Source organism: Stegostoma tigrinum, chromosome 39 (assembly GCF_030684315.1).
Source record: "Stegostoma tigrinum isolate sSteTig4 chromosome 39, sSteTig4.hap1, whole genome shotgun sequence".
In the NCBI taxonomy this organism is placed as follows: Eukaryota; Metazoa; Chordata; class Chondrichthyes; order Orectolobiformes; family Stegostomatidae; genus Stegostoma; species Stegostoma tigrinum.
In genome coordinates this window covers 14,721,548-14,735,885 of record NC_081392.1, presented here as the reverse complement: position 1 = coordinate 14,735,885, position 14,338 = coordinate 14,721,548, and the positions used below count along the sequence as shown (strand labels likewise).

Here is a 14,338-nt window from a genome sequence, read left to right as displayed (position 1 = left end):
CCCCTCTCCCTATTCATTTCAGAACCCAGCCCCCCCCCCTCCCTATTCATTTCAGAACCCAGCCCCCCTCCCCCCTCTCTGATGAAGGGTCTAGGCCCGAAACGTCAGCTTTTGTGCTCCTGAGATGCTGCTTGGCCTGCTGTGTTCATCCAGCTTCATACTTTATTATCGAGGAATCTCCAGCATCTGCAGTTCCCATTATCACTGATTGACGGCTGCCGTTGGTGCGCGGTTTGATTATGTCATCCACGCGGCGCCCACCACGCCTCCAAACCATTTGCCAACATAATAGGGGTGTAATATCTATTATCGGGCGCATTTTTACTAACATGCAGAAATTAAAAGCCTAACCCAATCACAACATATGAGTTGAATGTTTTTAATTTATTAAATATATTTCTATATTTCGGTAGAAATTTAAGGCTTTGAGATTATATTCTTTCTTCTTTGCCCCACATCCCTGTTTACTCGTAAGATGGTACGTCCGGTTGCTAGACACGCCGTCTGCCAAACCGTCTTTCTGATTGACGTGAAGAATTGGCCAATGGCGAACGGGGATGGCCAAGGGATTGACGAATCAGAGCCGGATAGGGGCGTGCCATGGCGTTCGGTTGCGCTGGGCGCCGGGAGACGGAGAGAGCGAGAGAGAGAGTGCGGCCCGGACGGTGCTTAAGGAAGCGGGAAGTCCAGGGCGGATAACCGGGGTAAACAGGGCCCCGGGTTTGTTGAAGGTGGGTAGGTATCCGGGGGCGTTGCGCTCGGTGACCTCTGCGTTGAAATCGGTTGGGCTCGTCGGCTGCGGGTGGCGTCGCCGTTTCCTTCCACATTAACGTTTGGCGTCAGTGCTGAGTTGGTTGAGAAGATGGTGGCACCGTGGTCATGTCTCAAGGCCAGTAGTCCAGAAGGGCCCGGGACAGTGCTTTGGCGAGGGCTAGGAGTTCAGATCGCCACGTAGTAGCTGGAGGAATTTAATTTCACTTTAAGTAAGGCTGCTTCTGGCGCAGCGGTAATGTTCCTATCTCTGAACCAGGAGGACCGTGTTCGTGTTTTACCTGCTCCAGAGTGCGGAGCAACATCTCGGAACAGGCTTGTTAGAAAATATCTGTTCGTCAAGACTGTTTAGTGTCTAATGGTGCAGTGGTAGTGTCCGTACATCTGAGCCAGGAGGCCTGGGTTAAATTCCCAACTGCTGCAGAGGTGTGTAACAATATCTCCGAATGGGTTGATTAGAAAATATCTTTTTAATATGTTACTGAGGTCTTGGGTGCAGTGGTAATCTCCTTAATTCTGGACCGGTAAGACCAGGTTCAAATGATGAGCTCTGCTACCTCACGGTGCCAGGAATCTGAGTTCAGTTTCGGCTTTGGGCACTTGTCTGTGTGGAGTTTGCACATTCTCCCTGTGTCTGTGTGGGTTTCTTCCAACTGCTGTGGTTTCCTCCCACTGTCCAAAAATATGTGCGGGTCAGGTAGATTAGTCATACTAAATTGTCCATAGTGTCCAAAGTTATGCAGTTTAGGTGGATTGGTCATGGAAAATGTAAGGTTATGGGGATAGGGTGGAAGTGTGAGGGTATGGGTCTGGCTGGAATGCTGTTCAGAGGGTCGGTGTGGACTCTCATTGGGCTAAATGGCTTGCTTCCACACTGTAGGGATTCTGCGTTTCAATTAAGCCTCATCTTTTCCAGAGTTGAGCGGTGCAATGATATTTCTGAAAAGGTTCATTAGAAAATATGAGAGGTTAGTTAAGGGCTCTTGTGACCTATGATTATCAGTTTTCTTTCACATTTTGAACAATATTTTTGTGTCTGTGTGTTTTAAGAGGGTTTAAAGGGGAAATAGAGGTTTAGCCGGCATGTTTTCCTGAAATCTGAGTGGAAGTCCTACCTGCACCAGATGTAATAACCCCAACCTGACTCTGTTCCCTCCATCAAGCAATTAGGATGTGGCGATCAAGAGTCATCCTTAACAGAAACACACAATGCTAAGAGTACTTCTCAAATCTGATCGCATCAATGGAGAGTGTAACCAGATTTAATGTTTTAGATCTGGGATCTCCCTTTTCTGCTCTGGTTTAGAACACTGAATACTGTACATTTGTGACTGTACCATACGAAGTGTGATACTCTTAGACTGTGTAAGGACTTAAGCATGATATAATGCAATCCTCCACCCCTAACCCTGATAGATTGGAATAAGTACCATATTATGTAGTGAACTTGGGTACTGTGAGGGAGAGCTGGGCCCATCCCACTAAAAAAATGTTTGTACAATTGTTATACAGTAGTTGTACAGTTTTATCACATTTCTGATTTTTTTTTCCACTTTCTATTTAAGGCTTAAAAAATACAACAGCTCATCAGTTCTGTTGAAGTTTACCGTGTGCAGTTGCCTTGCCCTGAAGTAGATTTCCTCTTTGACTGCCCGCACCATGGAAGGGGGTTCTTCTGTGCAAGCTAATCATGTTTTCCGGGGCATTGAGTATATAGTGACAATGATGGTGACTGGAGACGTGTTAGAGGTGGAAGTCGAGGACCGATTGACATCTGAGCAGTGGCGAGGAGAATTCGAGGCTGTTTGTAAGTTCAGAGCTACTCTTTGTTGTATGATCAGTAAAAGGTTCAACCTAACTCTCCTAAAGCTATCCATGCCTCAGGTGAGGTTTTTTAAATTTTTGAGTGAAAGAGAGACATATAGCCAAGGTTTTTCATTTTATGCTTTTCAAGACTGTACAATTTTATATTCTATATTTCTGATTATGTACAAAGTGATAAAGGACTTTTTTAAAACCAGGGATTGTGGAAGAAGTTGTTGCAGTGAGTTTCAGTAACTTGTCTTTAAAAGTGACATGTTTCCACTTTTGTTTCGTTCAAACGATTTTAAGGAGAGAAGATGTTTGTAGGTGGCTTGGCATCTTGGAATGTGTGCAGAGTGATATTTGACACGTAGAAGTAGCTGATTGGTTTCTGTAATTGTAAGCAGTTTTAAATAGTGAAGGTCTTCAGCTTGACAGCATTTGTCTTGTTCCTGGGTAGCTGAGTAGCTTTGCCTGGTGAATGATGCTTGGAGAAGCCCACAGTCTGTTAGGTGTGGTGAACTTGCTTGCTCGCTAGCTCTACGCAGTAAAAATATTTGAAGGCTAAAGACAGTTGTTTTAATTCCTCCATTTGCTGTAAGTCATTGGCTTGAACAAATGAGTAGAGAAATTGCATTTAGTGCACCAATTGCCTCCTGTGAAGAATTGAACCTAGAGAAAGGAGACTGAAAAACAGAAGTGCAGACAGGCTATAAGGATCATCTCAGTGAACCTGTGGACTGCAGTGACAAAACTGATTTCCAGTTTTTTTTCCCTCCACCCATGAAACCTATATTTTGTTTTTTTTTATTTGTCTGTCTATATGCATGTAGAGTTTTTAAAGTGGGATTAGACTTTTGGTAATAACTTGATTTGGTTTATTATTGTCACAAGTACCTGGGTACAGTGAAAAGTTTTGTTTTGTGCGTAGAACAGGCAGATCATGCCATACAGACATCATTGAACAGACTGAGAAATACAAAGTTACAGCTGCAAATAAGGTGCACAAAAAGCAAAATCAACATTAGATTTGAAATTTGAGAGGTCCTTTCCGAAGTCTAATAAGTGGGGAAGATGCTCTTGAACCTGTTGGCATGTGTGTTTAAGCTTTTGTACCTTCTGCCTGACGGAAGAGGTTAGTAAAGATTATACCTGGAGTGGGAGAGATCTTTGTTATCTGCCTTCCTGAGATAGTGAGAAGTATAGATGGTGTCAAATGATGGAAGGTTGGCTTGTCTGATGGACTGGGCTGTGTTCATAACACTCTTGTAGTTCCTTATAGTCCTGGGCAGAGCAGTTGTGATAACAGGAGTTCTTGGTGAATAACAGAATCAAAAATTGATTAGACCCAAAACAACCTGCTGAGTCTTCCCAGCAAATTTTGATTTTTTTTCTCCTCTAAGTTCCACCATCTGCAGTCCTTTTTATATTTCCAAATAAGTACCAGCAATCTGGTCAGCATCTTCTGTGGACTTGATTCCAGCATACAGGGAAACTGGGGACTTTGTGTGTTTTGGTTAAATAATGAATGCTTGAGACTATCTTGGGAGGAGCTGAGCTTGGGAATTAACACATTTCTCCAAGTCAATCATATTACACTGATCAGGACAAGTGCAAAAATTCCAAATTTCAAACAGTCACAATAATTTATACTTGGAGAGATAACAGTGCTAATTACTTGGCAAGTGGATTCTTGCTAAGGCATTGCCGCAGAAAAAGCGATGGGAACAACTGGGCTCCACAGACTCCTGCGTAATTCACAAAAAGGGAGTAGGATCGGATGTATTCCTTTTTGTTTCCAGAAAATGGGTCTCTGGATGTGAATATATGTTGCTTCTAGCCAGTGTAAATGAACCATTTTATGGATTAAGCAGATTATATTAAATTTGTTGTTAATATAGCAATTAGTGCATTCAAGATTGTTTAGCAGACACTATCCAGTCAAGGAATTACATTTCTGATAGGTGTTTTGATTTGAGTTTTACAAATGTGGGCTGGGTGATATCGCCTGCAGTCTCCTTATTACCGAAGGAATACAAACTCCGGGTTGATTAATGGCTAAATGCTGAGCGACAGTGTTGTACCGAGCAGGGTTCGTGAGCTTTTCTGTGCTGAACCATTTGATCTCTTTGTAGTGAGATAGCAGAATTGCTGCGAAGGGCTCTGAAAGTTTCTTGTTTGTAATTTCTATCCTGACATGCTGTGCTGTTAGGGAAGTGCATTTGTATGGTCGTGAGTTTCATTTCTGTCATTTTGATATCATATAATCTGGAACACTGCCTAGACACTCAATAGAATGATAGAATGGTTATGCGTGAAGAAGGTCACTCACCTGTTGAGTTTGTGCAAGGTCTGTGAGATCAATTTAGTTAGCCACACTCCCCTGCCCTTTTCTGCTATTATTATAAATATTTTCACTTTCATATACTAGTTTATTTTGCTTTTGAAAGCCGTAATTGAATCTGCCTCCACCATCCTGTCCAACTGTACATGACAGAGCCTTAGCTGAACTTTTGCCAGGGGGAATGTCTTTTCTTTTGTTACTTTTTGGTCTTTTTTATTTGCAATTGCTTTAATTCTCTGACATCTGGTTTTCTACCACTTTGCTGATACACAGTTGGTTTCTCCTGGGCCCCTTTTGACTTTGTCCTTACAAACATTTCCCCAAAAATTCATTGGGTACCTGTAAAGGATTTTGTGAAAGCATTTGTAGATTTCTGTATAATGATATTTTATGGCTGCAACTCATTCATGATGTTCTGTTGCTAAGCAATAGCATGAAAGCTGGTTGGAGGATAAACCTTGAATAGCAGAGGTTAGCTGTTAACCTTACTGAAGCTAAAATGAAAGATTCTGGAATCTGAAATAAAATAAAGTGTTGGGAGTGCACCGAGTACAGTCCAATCTTTGGAGAAAAGAACAGAGCTAATGTTTTGAGTCCAATGTGACTTCAGGAGTATACCCAAGTGTATCTGTTTAACTTGAGTCTCTGCTTTGTTCCAGATATTGAAGACGTCACTCACAAAACTGGCAACTTCAAACAGTTCTCAATCTTTTGCAATATGTTGGAGTCAGCCATCACAAAGGTATGATCTAGTTTGAGGGAGCAAATATTTGTACCTAGTGTTTGTTCTTTCTTTAGTCCAGCTCCAGGCAAAATTTTGAACACTTCTGTCTGTAGATCCCTGAAGGTGTTAACATAAGTAGACCATTTGGTGAAGAAGGCATATGAGGTACCTACCTTCATTAGCCAGGGCACTGGATATAGGAGCAAGGAAGCCTTGTTACAACTTCTTAAAACATTGTTTAGGCCACAGATGAAATACTGTGCATTTCTAGTCATCACACTGTCTGAAAGAAGTGATTGCATTGGGGAGGGTGCAGAGGAGATTCACCAGGATGTGCATGGGAGGAGGACAGACTGGATTGGCTGGATTTAATTTCCTTGGAGCAGAGGAGGCTGAGGAGAGATCTGATTGAAATCTGATTGAGAGGCAGAGACGGAGTAGATTGTCATCATGGCAGATGTGTCTAAGACCAAAAGACTTAAGTTTAAAGTGTATAGGAAGTGGTTTAGAGGAGATCTAAGGAATTTTTTTTAACCAAGTAGATGGTAGTAATATGGAATGTGCTGCCCGAGAGGCTGATGGCAGATACATTCAACAAGCACCTGGATAAAATGAGAATAAATAGTAGGCTGTGGACCAAGTGCAGGTAAATAAGATTAGTTTGGTGTTTGTTGCCCTGCATAGACAGGGTGGACCGAAGACCTGTTTCTATGCTGTATGACTGTATTACCTCGCTCCCGTTACTGAACCAAAACCAAAAGTTGAGAGGTCTCTAACATCTGCAGCCTGCAGTTTTCATTTTCTCTTTGTCTCCAAAGTGAAGTACTGTGAAAGCTTGGCTCCTGCTGCAATATTGGGCATATGTAAGCACACTCTTACAAGCAGCCAAGTGAAAATGGCCTGATAATCCACTTTTTGATGTTGATTTGAGGGATTAATATTGGTCCAGGACACTCGGTTGGAGTCTCCTGCTCTCCTTTGCTGTTGACCCATAAGATCTTCTCCATCCAACTTGGAGGGCGATGGGCCTGTGGTTTCTGAATGATGTCCGCTATGATTTTTGGTGCTCAGGTCCCTGATATGGGGACCTTTGACCTTGTGCACTAAGCCATGGCTCATACTTTGCCAACTCTGTTTCCTGTGCGGGGATTAGAGCCCACAATTAAGACATTATCACAGTTTGTAATGATCTTTATAAAAGCAGTCATGTTTTAGTGATTCCTGATTTGGAAATCTGAAACCCAGGGGTTTCAAAGACTCACAGAATCCCTGCAGTATGGAAGCAGACTCCTTCAGCCCATCAAGTCCATACTGACCCTTCCAATGAGCATCCCACCCCACTACCCTATCTGTGTAACCCTGCATTTACCATGGGTAGCCTGCACATCCCTGGACATTATGGAGGCAATTTAGCATGGCCAATCCACCCTAATGTGCACATCTTTGGACTGTGGGAGGAAATAGAACCACCCGGAGGAAACATATGCAGACAAGGGGAGAATGTGCAAACTCCACAAAGACAGTTGCCTGAAAGTGGAATCGAACCCAGGCCCCTGGTGTTGTGAGGTGGCGGTGCTAACTAGTGTGCCACCCTAAAGAGAATTAAGAGGGGAAGGAGGGTTTTAGAGCCAGGAGACCCAGTCACAGAATAACAATTAAACCATTTACAAACTAGATGAGGAAATATTTTTTGACTGAAATGGTGAATCTGTGCAATTCTTTATCTCAGAACTGTGGAAAGTTCAGTCATTATGGTCAAGACAAATCAATAGATTTCTAGATGTTGAGGGCTGTGGGGATGGTGTGGGAATGTAGAGTTGAGGTAGAACATAAGAAATAAAAGCAGCAGCAGGTGCAGGCCATTTGGCCCCTCAACCTTGCCCTACTATTCCACAAGATCGTGGCTGATCTGCCCCAGGCTTCAAATCCTCTTTCATACCAGTTCAACAAAAGAGCAACTCCCTGATATTTCTAAACTCTTGACCTCCGGTTTGAATACTTTCAGTGATCTAGTCTCCACAACTCTTGAGGAGAGAATTCCTGTCATTCGTTACTCTCTGACAATGTCCCCAGGTTGCCCCACTAGTGAAAACATCTTCCCAATGTCCAACCTGTCAATACCCTCAGAAGATCGGCTGTGATCTACTTGGATGGCAGAGCTGGCTCAAGGGGCTGAATGTCCACCACCTGCTCCTATTTGCTATCATGTGGTTTGGAGACATAGACATCCGTCAGATCTGAGTTCTGAAGCTTCTCAAACCCTGAGAAGAACTAGTCGTTTCCAATACTGTGTAGGCTGGGGCAGGAACACCGACCACATCTTTTGATGCACTGGGTTTAATTATTTGATTTCAGAGCAGTGAATCAGTGACTCTTGACCTGCTGACCTACGCTGACCTGGAGTTATTGAGAAACCGGAAAGCTGGAGTTCCAATGAGGCATGTACCACCACCGAAATCTGGAGCCCTCAATGTTAAACGTTACCTTATCCTCATTTATTCGGTGGAGTTTGACAGGTATCAAATCCACATTTATTTGAAAAGAAACCAAACTGTAATTTTTAATTTTTCTCCTTGCCAGAATGAGTAGAAATCTGATCTGTATATCATTTCTTAACATTTTAAGATGACTCAGCAAGGCAAAGGAGCAGAGTTTCTGACACTGCGGTAGTATCATTGGACTAGTATTCGAGGGCCAGGCCAATGCTGTGGGGTCATCGGTTCAAATCCCACCATGAGTGTTGGTGGAATGCAAGTTCAGTTAATGAATTAACAGTAATGGTGATTGTGAAGGTATTGTCGATTGTCATAAAAACCTATTTCATTTGTGGTGTCCTTTACAGGAGAATATCTCGAACCCGTGTGTGTCCCACATCTGACTCTGTCTCTCAGTGATGTGTTTGAGTCTTAACTGCCTTCTGGAATGGCCCTAGCAATTGGGGATTGGCAACAAGTGGTGCCCACATCATATGAAAGAATTTTTTTCTTAGAAAAAAGCAGAAATGATCTTTTGGACCACCGTGCATTGCTACCTCAGATCATACTAATTCCAAATATCCAGTTCCACAACACCCAAAACAGGACAAAAGTGGGTGTGTAAAACACAGGAAAAATAGTTGACAAGAAATGGCCCACTGTTTGGTCGAACCTCTCCCACACAATTGTGCATCACAATGTGCAACTCTCCACCCCACCAAAAGACATGTGATCTTCCAAGAGAGGCCTAAAACCAGGTCATGAATGAGGGTAAATCTTCATTGAATTTCTGTCTGTCACTCCTTTTAGGTGAAGTTAGCTAGCCAGGGAGATTACTGTGGCCCGCACAGTGTCTTTAACGTAGGTCTTTCCTATATGAGGTGACCTCCAACCCCAGCCAGAAATGGGTCCAGTTCTCACTTGAAGTTTGGGGATTTCGATGAGATTCAAGTATATGGGAGATGTGTCCCTGATCCATGGATTATAGTTGAGCATCAAGCGAAAAGGAAGCTTTTGAATTTTGTGTCTGTGTTTCGAGAGACTCTTAATTGTCAAAATTTGGAACAAAAAATGGCATTATGGCAAATCCCTTACCAACCCTGAGAAAAGTAACCTTATTTAAGAAGTGGCATAATTATGTTTGGAAGCAGTTGAGAGAAGGTTGGTTCCTGGGATGAAGGGGTTATCTCATGAGGAAACATCAAACAGGTTGCATTTGTGCTTGTTGGAGTTTGGAGAGATTATCTCATTGAAACAAAAGATTCTGAAGGGACTTGATAAGAGCACATGTAGAAAGGATGTTTCCTTTGCCTTGAACCTGTGAGGCACAATATTAAAAAAGAGACGTCTCCTGTTCAAGACCCTTTTTTTTTGCAGTGTCATTAGACACAACAGTAGAACCTGAGTTATTGAATATATTGAAGACTGAAATAGACATACAGCAAACTTTGTTTTAACTGGCATCTTACGAACCAGAACTCTTGACAAACCGGTAAAAAATACTTTAAAAACACTAGAAATCAGAAACAAATCCAGAAATTGCTGGAAGAGCTCAGCAAGTCTGGCAGTCTTTGTGGAGGGAAATCAGAATTAATATTTTGGATCACACGACCCTTCCTCAGGACTTCATCTTAAAGTTATATACTTCAACTACTGTGAAGTTTAATGTACTATTCTGACCAATTATTATAGTTTTTAAAAAAAATTTATTTACCTCAATATAAGTATTTGCATTCAATCAACTGGCCACACAAAATATCAACAGTTGATTAATTTTGAGTCAAATACTGCAGTCTGCCATGATGGCAGTTGAGGGTGTGAGTGAGAAGGCAGTCTCCCAGTAAGTTTTTCATTTAAGGCAAAGTTGCATTATTATTTGTTATTTTTGCAGTAAATAACATATGATAGTGATGTGCATATCCCATTCATTATATTTCTATTACATTAGTGTGTGTTTTTACATTGATTATGTGGACCTCTTGATTATCCAAAATATTTGATCAACTGGCACACTCCTGGCCCCATAGGTGCTGATTAATTAACAGTTTATCCTGTATTTTTGTTTGATGAGGGGGAATCAAGTCTTCTAGGAGAGCAGGCAAAAAAAAATGGTGTCAAGGCCACAATCCAGATCAGCCTACTCCTGTTTCAATTTCATATAATTGATCTTTTTGCTGCCTGCAGAATACACTACCCACTGCCACTACCGTACGCAGGAAAGCCAGATCCAGTCATTCTCCAGAAGATCATTCGAGGCCTCAAAGAGGAACTGGCCACAGTGAGATTGAAGCATGGCAAGGACTTCCGTGACACAGAGCTCAGACGCTTGAGAGCAGAGTGAGTCTCCTCCTTTCCCTCTCTTGTTTTCCACAACCACCACCACCTCCTCGCCATGCCCCTTGCCCCACTCTGTCCATTATCATTTCTGCTGAGCTCTAAGAAACGACACTATACAACTAACACTTTCCACTTTTACAGCAGAGTTGCTACTTGTGTGATGTAATGACAGCACAGGATTTGGCTGAAGTGCATCCTCCTTAACAGGAGGCGTGCATCTCTTGACTGTAGAAATTGCAACATGGGGACATTGTGCAACCAGTCTGTATTTACATGCCGAGCTCATTCTCCTTTAACACCTCTGTCATCACCCGCTTACCCAATATTATATTAAGTGCTGGCCTTGTTTCTGCCCCATTCCCAGCACCAAGAACAACAAGAAAATCTACTACCCTCTTTTTATAAATCTTGTGTACTTAACCTTTTGTTAATGCTTAACTACCATTCTGATCATTCCACTGTTTCCTGTCATTTCATAATTTTAATCTGCATTACTGTTAAAATTCTTCATCTCAAGTCTTTCATCTACATTTTAATCCTATCTTTTCATGTTATAAATATTTATATAATCCCGACGGGAAAACGCCATTCAGCCCATTAAGTCTGCACTGACCCTCCAAAGAAAATTCCAACCAGACAACCGCTCCAACCTATCCCCCTAACCCTACATTTCTAATGACTAATCCACCTAGCCTGCATTTCCCTGGACGCTAGGGGGCAATTTAGCGCAGCTGATCCACCTAATCTGCATATCTTTGGACTGTGGGAGGAAACCGGAGCACCTGACAGAAACCCATGCAGACGCAGGGAGAATGTGTAAACTCCACACAGACAGTTGCCTGAGGCTGGAGTCGAACCCGGGTCCCTGGTGCTGTGAGGCACGAACGACAGAGCTGCCTTTTATTCATATTAACTCCTGGGAAATGCGCATCACTGGCTCAACCAGCATTTGATGCCTGCCCCTAATTGTCCAGGCAGCATTTTACCTTTTTAGGGAAGATCTATAGCTGGGGTTGTGTTTGGAGTTGTTGGTTGGTTTGCCAAGCTAACTGGTTTTCGTGCAAATGTTTTGCCTCCCTTCTAGGTGACGTCTTCAGTGCTGTCTAGCCTCCGTTGAAGAACTGTTGTTCTGTTCTGTTCTGAATTTATATGGTCCAGTATGTTATAGTGGAAGTTCTGTTTCCAGTTTTGCTCCATAGTAGTACGTAGGTGGGGTCTATTTCAACATGTTTGTTTATGGTACCAGAGGTTGAAAACCAGGCTTCCAGGATTTCTCTTGCTTGTCCTAATACTGTTACATCATCCCAGTTAAACAGATGTCCTTCTTTGTCAAGTGAGTAGAAACGAGGGACAATCGGTCTTGCCATTTTGCTGCGAGTTGCTGTTCGTGTATCCTGGTGGCGAGTTTCCTGCCTGTCCTATGTATTGCCCCTCGCAGTTGCTGCACATTATTCTGCATATCACATTTGTCCTGCTCATTATGGGTATGGGATCTTTAATCTTGGAGAGTAGCTGGCGAAGCATGACCGTTGGTTTGTGTGCGAAGATAGGGTAGGCCACCTACCATGTATTAGAAACGTAACAGAATTGCCCACAAGACTTCTATGACCTCTTGGAATAATAGCACACAAACCAACAGTCACACTATCATTATTCCAAGAGGTCATAGAAGTCTTGTGGGCAATTCTGTTACGTTTCTAATACTTGGTAGGTGGCCTACCCTATCTTCGCACACAAACCAACAGTCATGCTTCGCCAGCTACTCTCAAAGATAAAAGATCCCATACCCATAATGTGATATGCAAAATACCATGCAGCAAATGCGAGAAGCAATACATAGGACAGGCAGGAAACTCGCCAGCAGGATACATGAACAGCAACTCGCAACAAAATGGCAAGACCAATTCTCCCTTGTTTCTATTCACTCCGACAAAGAAGGATATCAATTTAACTGGGACGATGTAACTACTAGGACAAGCATGAGATTTCCTGGAAGCCTAGTTCTCAACCACTGTTACCATAAACAAACATGTTGAAATAGAACCCACCTATGTATCACCATGGAGCAAAACGGAAACAGAACTACCACCATAACAGAACTGAACAGAACAACAGCGCTTTGGAGGTTAGGCAGCACTGAAGATGTCACCTGGAAGGGGGATGAAATGTTTGCAAAGAAACCAGTCGGCTTGGCGAGCCAACCAACAACTCCTGTCCAGGCAGCAGTTAGGAACTCTATTACTGTGGGTCTGGAGTCATGTGTAGATAAGACTGGCAGATTTCCTTCCATAAAGGCTATTAGTGTTTTTGTGACCATTGTCACATTGGCTTTTAATTTAAGGTTTTTATTGCATTTCACTGACTGCCTTGGTGGGATTTGAACCCATGTCCCCAGAACATCAACGTGGGCCTCTGGATTACTCGTCCAGTGACACAACACCATCATCTTGTGCCATACTGGTAGTGTAGTGGACGTTCAGCCATCTAATTCTAGTTCTGTGAGGAAAGTGGATCTGCATTCTCTGGTTTAGAAGAATATGTAGTGATTTCCTTGAAACATAACATTCTGACAGGACTTGAGAGGGTAGATCCAGCAAGGATGTTTCCTCTGGCTGGGGTGGGGCCCTTCAGCCAGGGATCAGTTTCAGAATAAGGATGTGGCACTGAAAGAAGAAAGGTCTCCTCTCAAAAGTATTGCATTTTGGTACAGTGAGCAAGTGTAGGGTTTATAGAATTAATTGTAAGTCCTTGGTTAGTAGTGTAGAACAGAGGCAACGGAGGGGGTGGGTGCTGGTATATAATTCTTTGACGTTTGTGTCACGTATAGACAGAGTGGTCAAAAAGGAGTTGAGCATGCTTATCTTCTTTGCTCAGTCCTGTTGAGTATAGGAATTGGGAAGACAAGTTGAGGTTGTGCAGGACATTAGTGAGGCCTCTTCTGGAGCACTGTGTCCAGTTCTGATCGCTTTATAGTTATAGAAAGGATAGTATTAAGCTGGAGAGGGCTTAGAAGAGATTTAGCAGGATGTTGCTGGGTAATGAAGGTTTGAGTTATAAAGAAAGGCTGGACAGGCTGGGACTTCTCTCACCTGAGCATAGGAGATTGAGAGGTGACCTTATAGAAGTTTACAAAATAATGAGGGATATAGATAGAGTTAATTTTGGTCATCCCCCTAGGAAGGGGGTTTTCAAGACTAGGGGACACATTTTCAAGGAGACAGATTTTAAAAAAGACACGGGAGGGGGAATTTTTTTTTTAAACAGAGCGTGGTTCACGTGTGGAATGAACTTCCTGAGTAAGTGGTGGATGTGGGTACAATTACAACATTTAAAAAACATTTGGATAAGCACATGGATAGGAAGCGTTTGGAGGGATATGGACCTGGAGCAGGCAGGTGGGGCTAGTTTAGTTTAGGATTATAGTCGGCATGGTCTGGTTGGACCTAAGGATCTGTTTCCATGCTGCATGGCTCAATTACTTTATAAGAAAATCTTTGGAATTCTCTGCCCTTGAATGGCTGTGGAGGTGCAATCATTTCACATTTTCAAGCTAGACAGCAATACATTTCTAGATGGTAGTAATAACATCAAAGGATGGCATGGGAAAATGGTATTGCAGTAGATGATTAGCCCTGATAAAGAATGCTGGAACAAGCCTGAGGGGCTAAATGGTCACTCCTGCACCTGTTACTTTGTTTCTACAGGCTGATAATAAACCTGATGTTAGGAACATGTCTTCCTTGGTAATCTAGTTCTGGGTGGGGAATTGAACCTGGAGCTTCTGGCTCAGAGGTTGGGGAACACTACCTACTGTGCCATTAGATCTCTGTGGAACACCACAAGAACCTTTTAACTAGTCTGGAGAAAACTTTCTTAACTGCTACT

General features: G+C 42.7%; 1 protein-coding gene across 4 annotated transcripts in view; it reads left to right on the top strand.

Moving 5' to 3' along the window:
* Positions 1-610: 610 nt before the first annotated feature.
* The window catches only part of ccdc61 (coiled-coil domain containing 61), a 37,928-nt gene continuing 24,200 nt past the window's right edge, over positions 611-14,338 (top strand). For 3 of the 4 annotated variants that reach the window (XM_048522431.2, XM_048522434.2, XM_048522433.2), the window contains exons 1-5: positions 611-731; positions 2,337-2,578; positions 5,578-5,660; positions 7,998-8,158; positions 10,301-10,453. In XM_048522431.2, coding sequence (XP_048378388.1) covers positions 2,431-2,578; positions 5,578-5,660; positions 7,998-8,158; positions 10,301-10,453 — 545 coding nt within the window. In that variant the 5' untranslated portion in view covers positions 611-731; positions 2,337-2,430. Of the gene's footprint in view, positions 736-2,336; positions 2,579-5,577; positions 5,661-7,997; positions 8,159-10,300; positions 10,454-14,338 lie in introns of all 4 variants that reach the window. The other variant, XM_048522432.2, reaches the window with a different exon arrangement.